General features: G+C 36.7%; 2 protein-coding genes across 2 annotated transcripts; both read left to right on the top strand.

The window, feature by feature from the left end:
- The first annotated feature begins 555 nt into the window (after nt 1-555).
- On the top strand, nt 556-11019 carry LOC114469628 (putative aminopeptidase W07G4.4). Its single transcript, XM_028457314.1, has 16 exons — nt 556-668; nt 1186-1227; nt 1332-1422; nt 2173-2321; nt 2427-2535; nt 3908-4035; nt 4124-4223; nt 5339-5414; nt 5500-5585; nt 6679-6783; nt 7608-7683; nt 7756-7874; nt 8738-8821; nt 8905-8962; nt 10000-10181; nt 10642-11019. The coding sequence occupies exons 1-16, from the start codon at nt 658-660 to the stop codon at nt 10777-10779; spliced, it is 1554 nt and encodes a 517-aa protein (XP_028313115.1). The 5' UTR covers nt 556-657; the 3' UTR covers nt 10780-11019.
- Nucleotides 11020-13033: 2014 nt separating this feature from the next.
- Nucleotides 13034-16078, top strand: pcna (proliferating cell nuclear antigen). The gene is made up of 6 exons (XM_028457346.1): nt 13034-13444; nt 14397-14494; nt 14583-14650; nt 14729-14923; nt 15566-15689; nt 15760-16078. Exons 1-6 carry the CDS (start codon nt 13224-13226, stop codon nt 15834-15836), a joined length of 783 nt encoding a protein of 260 aa, XP_028313147.1. The 5' UTR covers nt 13034-13223; the 3' UTR covers nt 15837-16078.
- Nucleotides 16079-16765: the final 687 nt, after the last annotated feature.

A 16765-nucleotide genomic window follows, 5' to 3' on the forward strand; every position in this document is an offset into this window, starting at 1 on the left:
TATTATTCAACCATTAGCAATAACTTTTATTTTTGTCATTATTTAATCGTAAAACCGTCCTAATTTGTTTAACATTTAAACTACAATTCCCAGCAACAGTTGTATCCGCTCACCGCTGCTACTCACGAGACACGCTTCCGGTTAGATTTTGTAGTCCGTGAATTCACCGTCGCAAAGTAAAAAAAAAACAACAGCATGTTAACCAGGCTTTCGCTAATAGCTATTGATGTAAACCACTACTACGAAGTGCCAATTTTGCCATTAAGTCCGTGAAAGAACAATTTAATTCGTTATCAGTTTCGCTCTAAAACTACAATTCCCAACAGCAGTTTTACCTACGCTTTTGTGTGTAATAGGAAATTACGGGTGCTGTTTGGCCTTCAAGTAATTATCGCAATCTTTTGACATTTTATGATAACATATTGCTTTGTTACAGTATAATTGTCACTAAAAATGATATAAAGTGTTAGATATTGAAGCGATTCTAATTATACTAAAATTAATAAGGTTTAAAATGTAACAAAAAATGTCGAGTCCTAATTGTCTTTGAACGCAGCACAATGCTGAATGGGTGGGTCATGTGACCCGTGCAGGAAAGACTCCTATCTGCGCTGAGCTGCTTGTTTCTTTCATTCTGCAGAAGAAGAGAAGGACAAGATGTGTTCCAGGTGAGTTTCCTGCACACAGCACATGACTTTACTGTGCCTTTAAAACATTTATAATGATTTAAAACGAGTCTCTGGGCCTTTGCTTATTACGCACAGCGCGTGATGTAATTATAATTCTATTGTTCACAGTATAAAGTAACGGGTTTATTGTTTTAGATTGAAAACTGTTTTTTTTAAATAGATGGTTTGACTTGACATCATCCTCCTGCTGTCTTTTATTCATCAAATAATGACTAATCCTGGATTGCAGAACTGTGCACATTCCAACCCTCAAAGTATCCTGAGACTACAAGTTAATCACAGATGAATAATTTTTTAACACTTTTCCAGCAATAGATCAATATTTAACCTCAAACTTGTCCTGATTTATAAGAATGTGATAAGAAATGTGCGTGTTTAGCTTGTCCTAGCCTCATGTATCAAAGGTCTGTGAGCTTTGACCCACTCTTTTATCACCTCTCATGATGAATGTGAGAAGGTTTAGTCGCTGACACGTCATTTCTTTCCCTGTGCGCAGCGTCCAGCCCATCGAGTTCACCACTGATCTGAAGAACAACAAGTGAGTCTCAGCAGAAGAAAAAAAAAAACACTTCCTCTTTATATCTCTGGTCATGTTTTGTGCAGATTGCATCATCTAATGGTTAAATGTGTGTTTTCTACCAGCTTCGATGGTTTGGTCTTGGTCACCCAGAGCCATGAGAACCTTCCCTCTGAGCTGGAGGTTCTGAAAGCACCACTGCAGGACTACGGCTCTGTGAGTCTCTCACATCACAAAGAGATCAGCTGATTTTTAGCTTTGATCACATGACAGATCAAAAGCTGTGAGAGGCTTTGATTGGAGGGATGGTTTTTACTCTCTTTTGATATCGTTGAGTTCCTTAAATATTATTTTATGGGACTCAGCACCCATTGTAATGTGGGTGACTAATTATTATTGTTATTATCTATACTATTGTGTATTATTTATTACATCCATTGGTTAATAATAGGTATGTATAAATCTTTATTTGAAGTAAACTTATATGTTTTATAACAATTATTTATCAGTAATTGGTATTATATTTATTCTAATAAAGTTGATATTTGTGGTATAATTATATACTGATTTTCAGTCCACTGGATTGTTTTATGTGTGCATAATATATATTAAATCCATTAATTATGTGTAGGAAGGAAGTAACTAAAAAGACTTAACATTTCCCTGTTTTTATTTATTTATTTTTGTTTGAAATAAAATGGAATATAAAATACAGGTAAATCGTGAAATAATTTATTTTAATTTAATTTCCTGTTTTTTTATTATTTCATTTTACAGTTTTTGTTTGAAATTCAAATTCCAACTAAAATACGGGTAAATAAATACAATTAATAAAAAGATGAAAAATAAATAAACTTTTCTCTGATTTTTGTTGTTTTTTTTTTTAATTAAATTTAGTTTGAAATAAAATGCTAGATAAAATAAATTAATAAAATAAAGCTTCATGTGTAATAACTTCTGCTCTAGGTGGACCAAGTCCTCGGGGAGGAGGTGGTGGTCCTGAAGGTCCCTGGTCTCCCTGGTAACCGTCTGGTGTTTGCATCCACTGGTCCGGTCAACCGCGACTATGATGACATCAGACGTTTCAGCGACGCAGCAGAAAAAGGCATCAAACGGTCAGTGGATGGCAGCTGAAAACTGCAGCGTGACCTCCTGATATTATTATTATTATTATTATCATTATTATTATTATTATTATCATTATTCTGTGTTTTTTTCAGGGCCCTGAAGGCTGGCATGCAGCGGCCCTTGCTGTTGTGTCCCCCACACAAAGACTACAACAACAGCACCCTGGCAGCTGCACTCGGGGCTCTTCATGCTCTCTACATGGTGAGAAAAACAAAACCGAAATTATCGAAAAATCTTTCAGTTTCGAGTTGACGTTAAGAATTTTGGATGTGAACCCAAAAAAACATTCTGGCACACCTTAAAAAATGTGTGACCAGCTCAAAGGAACATTATCATGCCTAAGTGCATGCCATGCTCATCTCCAACTGAAATGCTTGAACACAGGCCCAGATTCTAACAGACAAACATGATATTCAGGGTCCTCGCCAGCGCTGTTGAGCGTAGGGGGTTCCACCGCTGTGATGTTGCCCCCTACGCTGTGTTTTAACTAGCGTAGGGGGCAATAAAACAATGAAAAATATGTCCATAACATTCCCAATATTACTGCGGTTCCCACATATAATAATATAAAACCTCATTTCAGTTTGAAAAAACAACATGGTTTTAAAGTAACGCTGGAACAAAAACCAAAAAGCTTTACTTTACATAATGTTGTCCTCAAATTGCAGGAAATAGTGTTTCAGAGAGTTATAGATTTCTAGATTTTGCAGAGGGTATGCCCCCCCGACACCCCTACTATAGGGCTGGGTGATATGGACCAAAACTCATCTCGATATTTTTTTTTCAAAATGGCGATATACAAAATAAATCTCGATATTTTTAATTCAAATAAAGTCTGACCAGAAAAACTATTCTGGGTTAAATCTGCTGATACAAAATGCCACACAGGTCGTTCATTTATTAACAAACAGCTGCACAATATTTGTCACTTTTAGCTTTTTCTCCTCTAAGGGACAGCACGTGTGAGTGAGTTCTGTAGTGTGGCTTGTTTAGAGGAAGGTGTGGGATAGGATGCACTCAGTGATCCATCTAACTGTGCTTTTCAAGCTGTTCGGAGAAGTAACCAAACCAGGTACTCCTAAACAAGTATTTAAATACAAAATAAGCTATAGAATATATATACAGTATATCTGGAAATCTGCTGAGGCCATAATCGTGCTATAAAATTATCTGAACCCACCCACCCACATATTAATCCACTCACTACAAACCAATCTTGTCAATCTCACATATCTGGTTCTTTTTTTTTTGGTCTATCCTCTTGTGTGTGACTCTATGAATAACATCACTTTGCTAAAGTAATGTATATCTGTCAATCACAACGCAATATGGATACAGATGTAAGAATTTCAGAGAATGTAATAAGTTAGAAAATTGTGTTTGAAAATGTACCAGTTGTTTACTTTGAAAATAAAAAATAAGTTCTAGAAAAAAATATATGTATATATCGATATAGGCGATATCGTAATTTTCTATATCGCCAAAATTGAAAACTGGATATACTGGTGAGAATGCTGACATTAATAACAGTACGTCGTCGTCTTCTTCTTCATCTCTTTTCACGCCCCAAAAGCCCATTGAAGTGAGAGAGTGGAAGGGAAAGGCCAATGAGCTGAAGGTGTGCGTTCTGGGCCTGTGGACGGCTCAGGAGGCTGAGGGACGGAGGCTGGTGGAGGTAGCCAACGCTCTGGAGAGTGGGAGGTGATGCGATCGCAGAGTATTCCTTCAGCATGTTTCGTCTTTTTTTTTTGCTGTGCACCTGATCTCCAGTTGACCTGTTCATCCTCAGACTGGCGTGCCGTGATATCGGCGGCTCTGATCCTGAACGTATGGCTGCTCCTCGTGTGGCCGACTACGTTGCAGAACTCTTCAAGGACAGCCCCGTCACGGTAAATCACAACGTTTCAGACGGAGATGATTGGAATCGCATAATTGATCATTAATTACGGAATAATAATTGGATTGGAATTGGAAAAAAAAATGTGCTGCTTTTGTAATCATAATCAAATTGTAATTTTGTTCAGATAATTGACTTTGTAATTGTAATTGGAAATTCTATTTTACTTGTATTCTATTTATAATTCAATTAAAGGCAAACCTGGGGAAATATGTTACAGTTCAACACATTACACATATTTATTTAACAATTATTCAAATATGTTTCATATCAACTTTTTTCACTACCTGTCAGTTCTCTCGAGTATCATTTTAATATTTAAAAAATAATAATAATTGAAATTGAGAGCTGTATACTGACAGAAAATGGGCTCAGACGCCCTCACCAAAAATATTAATACCAATATTTTCATTGATTAAGAAGCCTAACAAGATAACCAAGAGATGATTAACAAATTGGATGATGTATAATATTTTTTTGTGTATTTTACAGCTGTTTAAAGACATGGGTCAAAACTGACCTGTTAGCATAAAAGATGCTAACAGAAAGCTAACACAAGAGCATGGTTACATTTTATGGGATTATTTATTAAAGGCTCAGTAATTGTGATTAATTGTAAAAAGTGAACTTTAATAACTGAGAACGTAATTGTAATTGACTTTAAGGAGAAATTATAATTGTAATTTTAATTGAAAGTTGTTCCGGTAATTGAACATAGATAGTTGAAGACGTTATTGTAATTTACGATAGAATTGAATCATTTTAATGTCATTGCACAAAGTACAATAAAATTGCACATGTCCCTTCCAACAACATACAAGTACCGTACACTTCAAGGATTCAAGCTAAACAAACACAGTTATCATAAAAACAACATAAGGTACAGTAAAAGTCTGTCTGAATAAAATTTTTAATCAGTATAAAAATGCATGGTATAAAATATTCAACAAAAGACAGTATTTCATTTTCCATTATATTAGTAGTGATGCTGGTGTCTATGGTGTGTTTATTGTTTTTTAAAAATGTAATTGATCTCAACCCTGGTGTGAGTTTTGGTTTGTCCCTCGTTCTCCACTTAAATCCCAGCTGATGTTTTCCTCCGTGCAGGTGGAGGTGGTGAGTGACCTGAAAACTCTGGAGAAGGAGTATCCCTGCCTGGCTGCAGTCAACCGCTGTGCCAGCAGTAAGAGCACGTTCTCGTCATCATCTGTCAATAACGCTCAGGTTTTTAATAACTGCTGCTGAGTTTAGCTCCTGTTCTTCCTCAGGTGTTCCTCGTCACCAGGGCCGAGTCCTCAAGCTTCAGTACTGTGGAGAAGGTCCCATCCAGACGACTCTGATGCTTGTGGGAAAGGTGAGACCAGTCCTCCGTCCTTTATCGGATACACACATCAGGGTTACACTAGACCAGAGGTGGGCAACTGTTATCACAACGGGGGCCACAAATATTAGATTTTCTGATCCGGGGGTCACATTATCAACATCCATGTTAGCATTTAGAATAATAACCAATCTGAGCATTAATACAGGGAAGAACAATAGGTTTGTGTTGTCATTTCATGTGTTTTTGGCGTCATATTGTGTTGTTTCTTTTTGTGTATTTTTTTATCCTCTTAATTTTGTATGTTTTTGAGGTCATTTATTGTATTTTTCTCTTATTTTTTGTGTTATGAGCCAATTAGTGTAAATTTGTGGTCATTTTGTGATTTTGGAGACATCTATTCATTTTGGTGTTTTTATAATTTTTCTCTCATTAGGTGTTGTGTTAATTGTTGGTGGTGCAAATAACATTAGCTTTGAACCTTAGCTTTGGAATTAATTTTTTTAAGTAGAAAAAAGCTAAGCAGAAGTAGCATAAATTCATTTTCCAGTAGTGCGCATGCTCATAACCGAACTCAGGCCGATGTCAACTCAGACCGTGACACCGGTCCCAGGACCATTTTACATTCCACTCGCAATGCATCATGGGGCGGTTGAGTATGAATAGTGTGCCCACCGTGCATACTTAAAATATCCAGATATAGTAAACAATTGGGTGTTTCTCACATAATCTTTTCATACTATCTAATGTAAATACACTACATTTTGATGTCAGACTTGGTATAAGTTGTAAGTTAGTATGATGTGAAAAAGTTTAACAGAAGATAAACTAAACTCAGTCATACTGAAACCAAAAACATGTTCATCTCTCATCACATTCTATTGTGTTTTTCGATGCTTTCTGTTTCATTCTCAGTGTTTCATAGCAATGATGCTTATCTAAACTCACCAATCGGCTTTTTCTTGTTCCCTCCTGCCTCAGGACGTTTTTAGGGTTCATTTGTTTTTCCACTGATGGTTTAGTAAAAATAAATCTGATGCTTCTTTAATGCTCATCACCAATGATTGATTGATTGATTGATTGATTGATGACCAACTCTATTCTGCTTCCTGTTTGTCATCGATAGGGCATCACCTACGACACCGGTGGAGCCGACATCAAGGCTGGAGGTCACATGGCCGGGATGCATCGTGACAAATGTGGAGCTGCTGCTGTGGCGGGATTCTTTCAGGTGAAAACCTCGACCCCCCCCAACCCTCCCAATCCTAAAGTCATGAATAATAAACAGATATCACAAAAAAAACGAGCAATACGTTGTGTTCATAACACAGGATATTTGGACCGAGCCGTTCTTCACTAAATCAAAATGACGTACATTAGCAGAAACTGTAGCTTTTCAAACAAGTGAAAAAGGATTTCAAGAAAAACTTCCCCCAAAAATAATCAGAAACTATTTATTGAAAAGGCTGAGGCTTCTAACGTAAGAGACTAAATTACTTTCAGGCACTGCGCGCATGGACAACAAAAAACAGACTGTGTGTGTCAGTCAGCAGTACCAGGTTGTGGAACAGTTTGTGTGTGTAAATAAAAAAATGTCTGATTTGAAATACATAAAATGTATCTTCTCATAGCATGAAAATAATAAAATAAAAAAGGACAAAATAAATAAATAAAAGGGACAAAAATATATATGTATAGTGGATTACATGAATTGTATAATTATGTAGATATACATCAAGGAATTATGTCTCCTTTTATAGTGTAAATAGGTGTTTATTATAAAAAGATTAATGTATAGAATTAAAGTATAATATTAGATATTACAAGGGGTTGAATCATCAGTTTATACTCCTTTTCCAACAAGTATAGGCTGCACTTGCAGAATTTTAGAACCATTTGTTCTCTTTGTTTTGTTTATTTTTGTATTATTATTATTATTTTTATTATTATTATTATGTCATTTTGGTAAATACACTGCTGTTGTAATGAATTGTCATGTCTGAAATAAAAATGAAATCAAATCATATTGAGGGTTGATTGTGATGTTTCCTGTAGATTGTTGCCAAACTGAAGCCCAAACACCTGAAGGTGATTGGCTCCATGGCCATGGTGAGGAACAGCGTGGGTTCAGGTTCGTGCGCCATCATTAAAACGAGCTCCATCAGTGTGATTTCATGACGCATCACTTCCTGTGTTTCCTCAGATTGTTACGTGGCCGATGAGATCGTGATTTCCCGCGCCGGACGCAGAGTGAGAGTGGGAAACACCGACGCTGAGGGGCGCATGGCCATGGTGGACCTGCTCTGTGAGATGAAGGAGAAGGTGCTGACGTCTCTTAAGATCATTTAAAGCTTGATTATATTGCTTTTTCAGCGCTGTGGTTCTCAAACGTTCCCCATTTTGAACAAAGGTGAACTTTTAAGCCCCGCCTACACCCGCTGCCCTCCAAATAATCCTGACAAATAACACATTTTCAAATTCAATCAACTAACGAAACAAGTAACATCATATTTCATAATGAATCAAAAACTAAATTAAACTAATTGCCTGCATAAAAACACTTGTAAAAGTGCAGCAATCAAAAATACAGGAAATGAAGAATTGTTGTTTGTAATGTGTGACAAAAAAATTTATACAGTAATTAAAACAAAAAAAGGAAATTCAGTGCACGTCTGAAATACACTAGTAGGGAACCAGTAGCATCATGTTTCATATTGCAAGTAACATATTTCATGAATAAATTAAAACTCAAAAACTAAATTAAACCAATCACCTGCATGAAAACCACATTTAAAAGTGTTGGTTAATGACTTATAGTTAATAATTCAAAAATACAGCAAATAAAGGAAAAATGTTTGCAATCTGCTGCAAAAAGCTTAAGAAAACAAAAAAGGAAATTAATTTTACTCATTTTTTTTTTTGTACTTTAGTTCCATGTAACATTTTTTCCCCAGTCACATACTGTATCTAATGCAGTCTAATAATTTAATACTTTTGGATTTTTTCAGCTTCTCATTCTTACTTTCTTTGTGTATGGTTGTTTTGTTTAGTGTTATTGATCACAGAAAGGCATTTAGCATGATGTGTCCTGCCTGTCATACGGTACCTCTATTCCCCACCATGGGGGACGCGCCCCACACTTTGAGAACCACTGCTTTAAGGTGACTTCTGCTGTGTTTCTACAGGCCGAGAACGAAATTAACCCTGAGCTTTTCACCATCGCCACTCTGACCGGCCACGCCATCAGAGCCATGGGACCAAACTACTCAGTGAGTTCTGATGATGATGATGATGATGATGATGATGATGAGACTCACTGCATTGTCTGTTCCTCACTTTCTTTTCTTTGTAGATCATCATGGATAACGGACCTGCTCACCGTAATAAGAACGCTGCAAAGATGCAGAAAGGTATGAAGCTAAAATATCAATAGTATCAATCATTTTAAAAAGATATTCTGAGCGTCGTATAAACCCTTTCAGTGTGTCGTGTTTTGTTACTGCGTTAAAGCAGAATAAAGTTTTTATCAGATAAAGACGGGCTGTGTATGAAATACACTACAACTCAATGAGTATATACCACAAGTGTCAAACGGATGACCCGTGGCCCAAATCTGGCCCTTTGGAACATCCGATTTGTCCCGCAGGAGAAGGTAAAAATAAGAGAGACACGTATCATTGTGTGAATGAAAGTCAACCATATTTGCAGGGGTTCACAGTGTCCCCAGTGCTTATATCACAGGATTGCAGTCGTTTTTAATGTTAAACTTCAAAATCCTTCAATCAACTGAAGAAGAAGAAGACTGACAATTGACAGTTTAAACATGTCAGGAGGTCAAAGTAAAAGAGCGGCAAACCAAAAAAAAAAAAGGAAGTTGTTCTGGTAGCTGGAGAGGTGCCAGGGTACCCCTCAAGCACTGCCGAGGTGCCCGTGAGCAAGTCATCGAACCCCAACACTGCTCCCTTCATTGTTGCCTGAATAAATGTATGATTCAAAAAGAAAACTAAATAAATTTGCTGGAAATTATTCAATGCATCAATCTACTGGACTCCACATCCCACAATGCAAAGTGCCAAACTTTTCTGAAAATGGCAACAATTAGTGTTTTTGGTGGAGATTTAAAAAAAAAAAAAAAAAAAAAAAAAACACTTCCGAGCACTAATTTTAACCTTTTACATTTTTTTTTTTATAAATTTATAAATGATTTTTGATTTATTGATCAATGAGGCCTACACTATGTCTTGGTTTGCAGCATCTTTAACTTGCAACACAGAAGCAAAACCAGTTGAACTCAGTCACAGTGAAACCAAAGGACAACTTTATCTCTCATCACTCTTTTGTTTGTCAAGCACAAATATTTCATTGATGAGTGATGTGTTCCTTTCTGTTTCATAACGATGACGCTTTTCTAAAACTCACCAATCTTCTGCTTCTTCTCCTCCTGCAGCCGGGGAGGTTCTGGGCGACGTGTTCGAGGTGTCCACCATCAGACGGGAGGATTACGAGTTCCACAAAGGAAAGTCTGAGTACGAGGACATCCTGCAGTGCAACAACCTGCCGTCCTCGGCCACGCCCAGAGGACACCAGAGTCCCTCAGCCTTCCTCATCATGACCTCAGGGCTGGACAAGGTTGGGACAAGTTGCTGCTATTTAACCAAACTATTTAGTTTGGTTTATTTGAGAAATTTACATTCATATTTTTTTCATAGTTTTAGTAGAATTTTCATGTCAATTACAAAAACAAAGTCAATTATCTGAACTCAATTACAATTACATTATGATTACAACAGCAACAGGTGTTTTCAATTACGGTTACAATTATAATTATGCCATAATTGTAATTCATTGTCAATGACACGGTTATAATTATAATTGACTCCAACCCTGCCAATCAGTTATAATCATTATTATTATAATTATATATTTTACTTCTTTTTTTCCATTTGTTTCCTTATTAGTTCCTTGTCATCACCATATCTACTGTTCATATATGTATTTCTATATATTTATATACATATTTGTATGTACTGTATATTCCAATGTACTGAATGCAAGGCATTCATTCGGCTTTGTTGTGTTTTTCCTGCAGCACGGTGTGGATTCCAACAAACCTCTGCCATATTCCCACATCGACATCGCTGGCTCCAGTGGTCCGTTCCCCGGGGTCCCGACCGGAGCTCCCATTGTGGCCATGGCCTGCAACTACATCCTGTCTGACAGTCTTTAAATGAGTAACGTCACAAAACCAGATGTTGCTCCTCACCTGTAACTATTTACTGCTCTCTCTCTCTCTATATTTGGGTATTTTTTCATCTTTCCTCAAATTTAGATCAAACATCACGTGGACGTCTGTGGCCTGAAAAAACCTTCTCAGGGGTTTGATATATTTTTACTGATGTGTGTAACAGCTGGGATGTGTTTACAACACAATGTTTATTAATGGGGCAATAAAAGAAGCTAAAAGCTATCATATCGAGTCACTTTTTTTTTTTTTTTTTTTTTTTTAATAAAAAAAGATTTATCTTGTCTTACTTTTTCAATAGTAATAGAGACTTAGTTTATTTAGACAAGGTTTTTCAGGATTTTTTTTTTTTTAATTTCCTGAAAAACCTTATACGTAATAATAGACGTGTTTATGGGGTATTATTTTTTTAGATGGATTTTCACTTTGACAAACGGGAGCATGAAAAGTTTCTAAATCAGAGCAGGGTTGGTTCATGTTTTATTGTGATATTTTATTGACGTTACGTGATTAAAAAGAAGTGTTGAGTGTTCTACCAACACAAACAAATAAGTGTGTAATTATATCAACAGACACACAAATAAAAAAGAGACAGAATACCAGTAAACACGCCCACTGTACTGGTGTGCATTCAAATATGCACCACACCTCCCAATAAAAAGCCTTGACCTTAACGAATAACAAACATAATCATGATGATAAACAATCTAGGACAGATGTGTGCAACTCGAGGTCCGAGGGCCACATGCAGGCCATGGTCTCATTTTTTTCAGGCCCCCAAAGTAAAAGCATGGATTTACAGAACAACATTAAATTACAAAGAAATGCATAAAAAAGAAAATAAAATTTAACAAATGACAAAAGAGATGACACAAAGAACACAATTACAGAAAAACAAACCCAGAAAGACAACAGAAATGCGCTGAAAATATACAAATAACTCGAGAAAAAACTGAAGACAACGACAAAAATATACAAAATGATTCTTAAAAACACACAATGAGTCATGACAGATAAAAGGGAAACAAAAACACACAAACTTACCACTAGAGAACACAGTTCTCTGCGCTACAGTTACAGGAATCTGGTATTTTACAAGAAATTCAGTATATTCAAAGAACTGCCAATTTGACAGACTAACTGTCTGACAAGCATGAGACTAATGTTGACCCAGTTTAAAAAAAACAAAACAGAATTATTTTTGTAAATAATGTCTTTTTTATTCAAAATAAAATATAGTGTGATATTTTGATTTGAACTGAGCATACGGCGTTTGTAAAATATTCTAATAGTTAATATATGTAAATAATGTAACTGTTTTGTGGTGCGTTTATTTTGCGAATAAGGAAAAACAACAGTAAAATGAGATGAGTGCTGTGTTGTAGGGTAACAGCTCCCCCTAGGGGCAAGAACGCTTCATGTACTGATTAGTGTAACATTTCTCAGCACAGCTGGAATCCAGGATCTACACCATAGTTTTCTTTGACAACATTCATGTGACAATAACTAGACCAGTGGTTACCAACCAACAAATACACAGTAGCCAGGGTTAGTACGCAAAGTATTTATAAACTGCAATTTCATTTAACTAGATTTATATTTGAGAAAGTTTAAGTATTGAATACAGTTGTTTGATATTTAGTGTGTGTGTGAGTGATGTGTTAATTTGAGAAATATTAAAATTCCAAAATACAATGTAAATTTTTTGACAATTACTAGACATTTCAGGCGACCCCATTTTAATTCCAGGCGACTCCACCTGGGGTCACGACCCCGAGGTTGAAAAACCCTGAACAAGACAGTGACTAATAATTACAACAACAAAAAACGTGCAAACGAAAACTATATTAAACTATAATTTAATTGCATAGAACGAAACCCAATCAGACTTTGACTAAAACTAAATCCAATTTAGTTTTAGTCAAACTGTACACAATTCAATAAAAGCAGTTCAAGACCCAAGCAAGATGGCGCCGCGTAATCACGTCAGCTCCAATGGAGTACCCAATCCTTTCGGATCCTTTCAACGCATGCGCGAAACGCATCTATATCTATACCCTGCTATTTAGGAAGAATTAGAAATGTTACATAAACTAGAAATGTTACATAAACAGTCTGCACTTTTAATGTACATGTGATGTGAATATACATATATACATGTTGTTACGTCAGCTGTATATTGTAGATGCCTGGTAAGGATTGGGCACTGCTCAATGCGTCTGCGCACTGAGACGGAAGTGACGCAATGATGCAGAACTATTAAATACTGAAGTTAGCGCGCGCTTCCTGTTCATACGCGGTTTTGTTTGAGAGTGAGTCGTCCGCACCAGGCTGAGCTCACACACACACACACACAGAGATAGAACCATAGTGTGTCTCCGCTCTTTCTTCTTCTTCTTCATTCTCTAAACTCCACATAAACATCCGCCATGTTTGAGGCTCGCTTGGTGCAGGGTTCCATCCTGAAGAAGGTTCTGGAGGCTTTGAAGGACCTGATCACAGAGGCCTGCTGGGACGTGAGCTCGTCTGGGATCTCCCTGCAGAGCATGGACTCATCCCACGTCTCCCTGGTCCAGCTCACACTCAGACACGATGGGTTCGACTCCTACCGCTGCGACAGAAACCTGGCCATGGGAGTCAATCTGAGCAGGTGAGCAGCGGCACATGACGTCATTACACTGACATAAAACTCATTATAAACTCCTTATAATAGTAGTTAACGCTTAACAATGTGTCTGTGACTTAGACTTTAGCTGTGTTTCTAAAGTTTGTGTCCCACTGAAAAGATGGTGGCCATGTTGGACAAATGTCCGGGCATGTCTGATTATAGCTGAGTCACATTCACTCAGAAACTCCGCCCTACATCTAAACTGCTACATTTAATAAACACACAATGACTTTATAAGTTCATTTATTCTGTATTAAGTATCGTCGCTTAATGACTGATGACGTATAGCTGTCATTTCGGCGCCAAACAGCCTGTATAGAAGTAGGCGGGAAACTCAAACCCGGGAATTTTGACTTCCGGTTACTGCGTCACCTCCTTTATATAGATTTGCCGCCAAACTCGGACACCATTAATTGTATAACCCGGGAAAAATATTCAGTTTTGAGGTTTTTTACTTGATAATGGTCGTTGTCATTATTAAAACGATGATTACGAGATTATGTTAATATTAATAACATATTTATATTTTTAAACTGTATTTCTGACCCCGAGGGATCATGTTTAACAGTTACAGTTCAACATTTAAAGCTAAATTCAAAGCTAAATCTGTTTTTGGTATTAAATTGATAAATTGACTACATTATTGAAATCTGTAATTAATGATTGATATTTTTAATATGATTTTTTCCCCCCCAATTTAATGAATTTGTTGCAGTTTGAGCAATTTAAATAGTAAAATTACTTTGTATATTATACTATCTTGCTTTTACAATAGTAAACAAATTTAGATTTTTCTTCTTTTTTTAGTTAATAATGCATTGCAACCCATTTTAATAGGTGTATATTGCCTCCTACTGTATATGTTTTTATTATATTACTTTTCCTGGTTTAGATTTTAGAATTGTTTTGCTGATAAAGTTTAGTTTTTTTACAGCATGTCCAAAATCCTGAAGTGTGCAGGGAACGAGGACATCATCACCCTCAGAGCAGAAGATAACGCCGACACACTCGCCCTTGTGTTTGAAACTCTGAGTGAGCATTAATATTAATTATTCTGTAATATTTAATGTGTTGTATTGTGCTGTGGTTTAAACACAATTTTTATCCTTATTTGCTACAGATCAGGAGAAAGTGTCTGACTATGAGATGAAGCTGATGGATTTGGATGTGGAGCAGCTTGGCATTCCTGTAAGAACTTTGTTCTGCTTCTTCTTCCTATGAATGTTTCCTGATTTTAACCCCTCCCCCCCACCGTCTGTCCCACAGGAGCAGGAGTACAGCTGTGTGGTGAAGATGCCGTCTGGGGAGTTTGCTCGTATTTGCCGTGATTTGTCTCAGATCGGCGACGCCGTCATGATCTCCTGCGCCAAAGATGGAGTAAAGTTCTCTGCGTCGGGAGAACTGGGAACAGGAAACATTAAACTGTCTCAGACCAGCAGCGTAGACAAGGAGGAGGAAGCTGTGAGTTATTCAATAAATGTTATTAATTTACATTTTATATGCATCAAACGACCTAAACAACAGGATGCTATGCTCGCACATAGCATCTCTTCTTCACTCCTAGAATAGCTGCATGCCAACTGACCACTTGATTACCAGCGCCCTCTGTTGGTCCAAACAAATATCTGATTTAAAACAGTGCAGACTGAAAGTCCAATTGTTAAGGCACAAAATACATTTTCAGTTGCACTTTTAAACAGAAAAGAACTGTTATGCAGTTTTGCATTGTTTACTATAGAACCAGAATGTAAATTATTAGGCTTCTTCTTCATTTGTATTATTCCTTTATTTATTTCATTCAAGATTTATTTTTAGTTAAATTGCATTGTTTATCAAGGGATTCTTTTGACAATGAAAAATAAAGGAAAATAGTACAGTATTTCCTAGTTCCCCCCCCCCCCAAAAAAAAGGAATATTTTTCAGTCATTTGTCTACAGTCCCATTTTGTAAAATAAATCATCTGAGTGAATCATTACATTCCTACAAAAGTTACATACGAGTCATTCCGATTTCAAATTAAAAGGGAAAATAAATTGCTGTTTTTTATTAACTTTTTCACCCTGGAAATGTTTTCTGACGTCTTTTATTTTAATTTTTTTCCAGGTTACCATTGAGATGAATGAACCCGTACAGTTGATCTTTGCTCTCAACTATCTAAACTTCTTCACCAAGGCCACGCCTCTGTCAAAGACGGTCACTCTCAGCATGTCTGCAGACATCCCACTGGGTGAGTGTTGGTTCACTGACGTGTTCAGAGTGTGTTTAACTCGTCGCTGACTTATTCTGTGCGTTCACAGTGGTGGAATATAAGATCGCTGACATGGGACACGTTAAATACTACCTGGCTCCAAAGATCGACGAGGAATCCTCATAAAGTTCTAACTTATGCGTAAACGATGGACTGAAGAGATGCTGTGGAAGAAAACCAGTGGCTGTCCTCATCTTTATTCTCTCTCTCTCTCTCTGTTTCTGCTCTTTGTGAGGAAGAAGATTCCAGAATCCTGTCCGTTTGTAGATAAACACCTTTGTAAATACTTTGTGTGGCGTCACGCCGTCCGTCAAACCCACATGTTTTTGTATTCAGTGGAGAAAAAAAATAAAACATTTCTTATCTCAGCTCTTGTCCTGATTGAAGTGTCACTGGTTTTCACATAAACACACAGATCAGTCTGAATGACAGTCAATATGTGAGTTTTGTGACATGACTTAATTTGTAGAATTGTGTTTTTCTGTTTATCGTTGTGTAAAAGTCTGTTAAAGCAGTGGTTCTCAACCTTTTCAGCCCACGACCCCCCCCAATAAGTCATTTATAATTTGACAGAAATGGGGGGGAGGGGTGGAAATGTAATTAAAGTAAGGCAGAAACAATTTGTAAAAACTGGCAAATAATGGGCGTGACAAACTGAATGTGGTTAAATTGGCGAAAACAAGCATAAAATATGGTGAAAAGAGGTTATAAGTGCAACATTAGGTGGGAAAATTAAGTGTTGAAAGGGAAGAAAAAAATCAGGTAAGCCATTGAAATGTGATGGAAAAATAAGAGTAATGTGTTGAAAAATGGTAAGTTAACTACACCAAACTTCCCATATTTTAACATTTTCATCACTTTTTCTTGCCATATTTTTGCTTTTAATGTATTTTTTCTACATTACTCCCATTTCTGCCACGTCTCCATCAAATTTCAAAACCTTTTCTGCACATTTTTTCCACTTTTAAGATATTTTCAGCACTTATAAACCCTTTCTACCACTTTTTCCACCTAATGTCACATATATTGACCCATTATTGTCACTTTATGCCTCT

Source organism: Gouania willdenowi, chromosome 9, assembly GCF_900634775.1.
Source record: "Gouania willdenowi chromosome 9, fGouWil2.1, whole genome shotgun sequence".
Classification (NCBI taxonomy): domain Eukaryota; kingdom Metazoa; phylum Chordata; class Actinopteri; order Blenniiformes; family Gobiesocidae; genus Gouania; species Gouania willdenowi.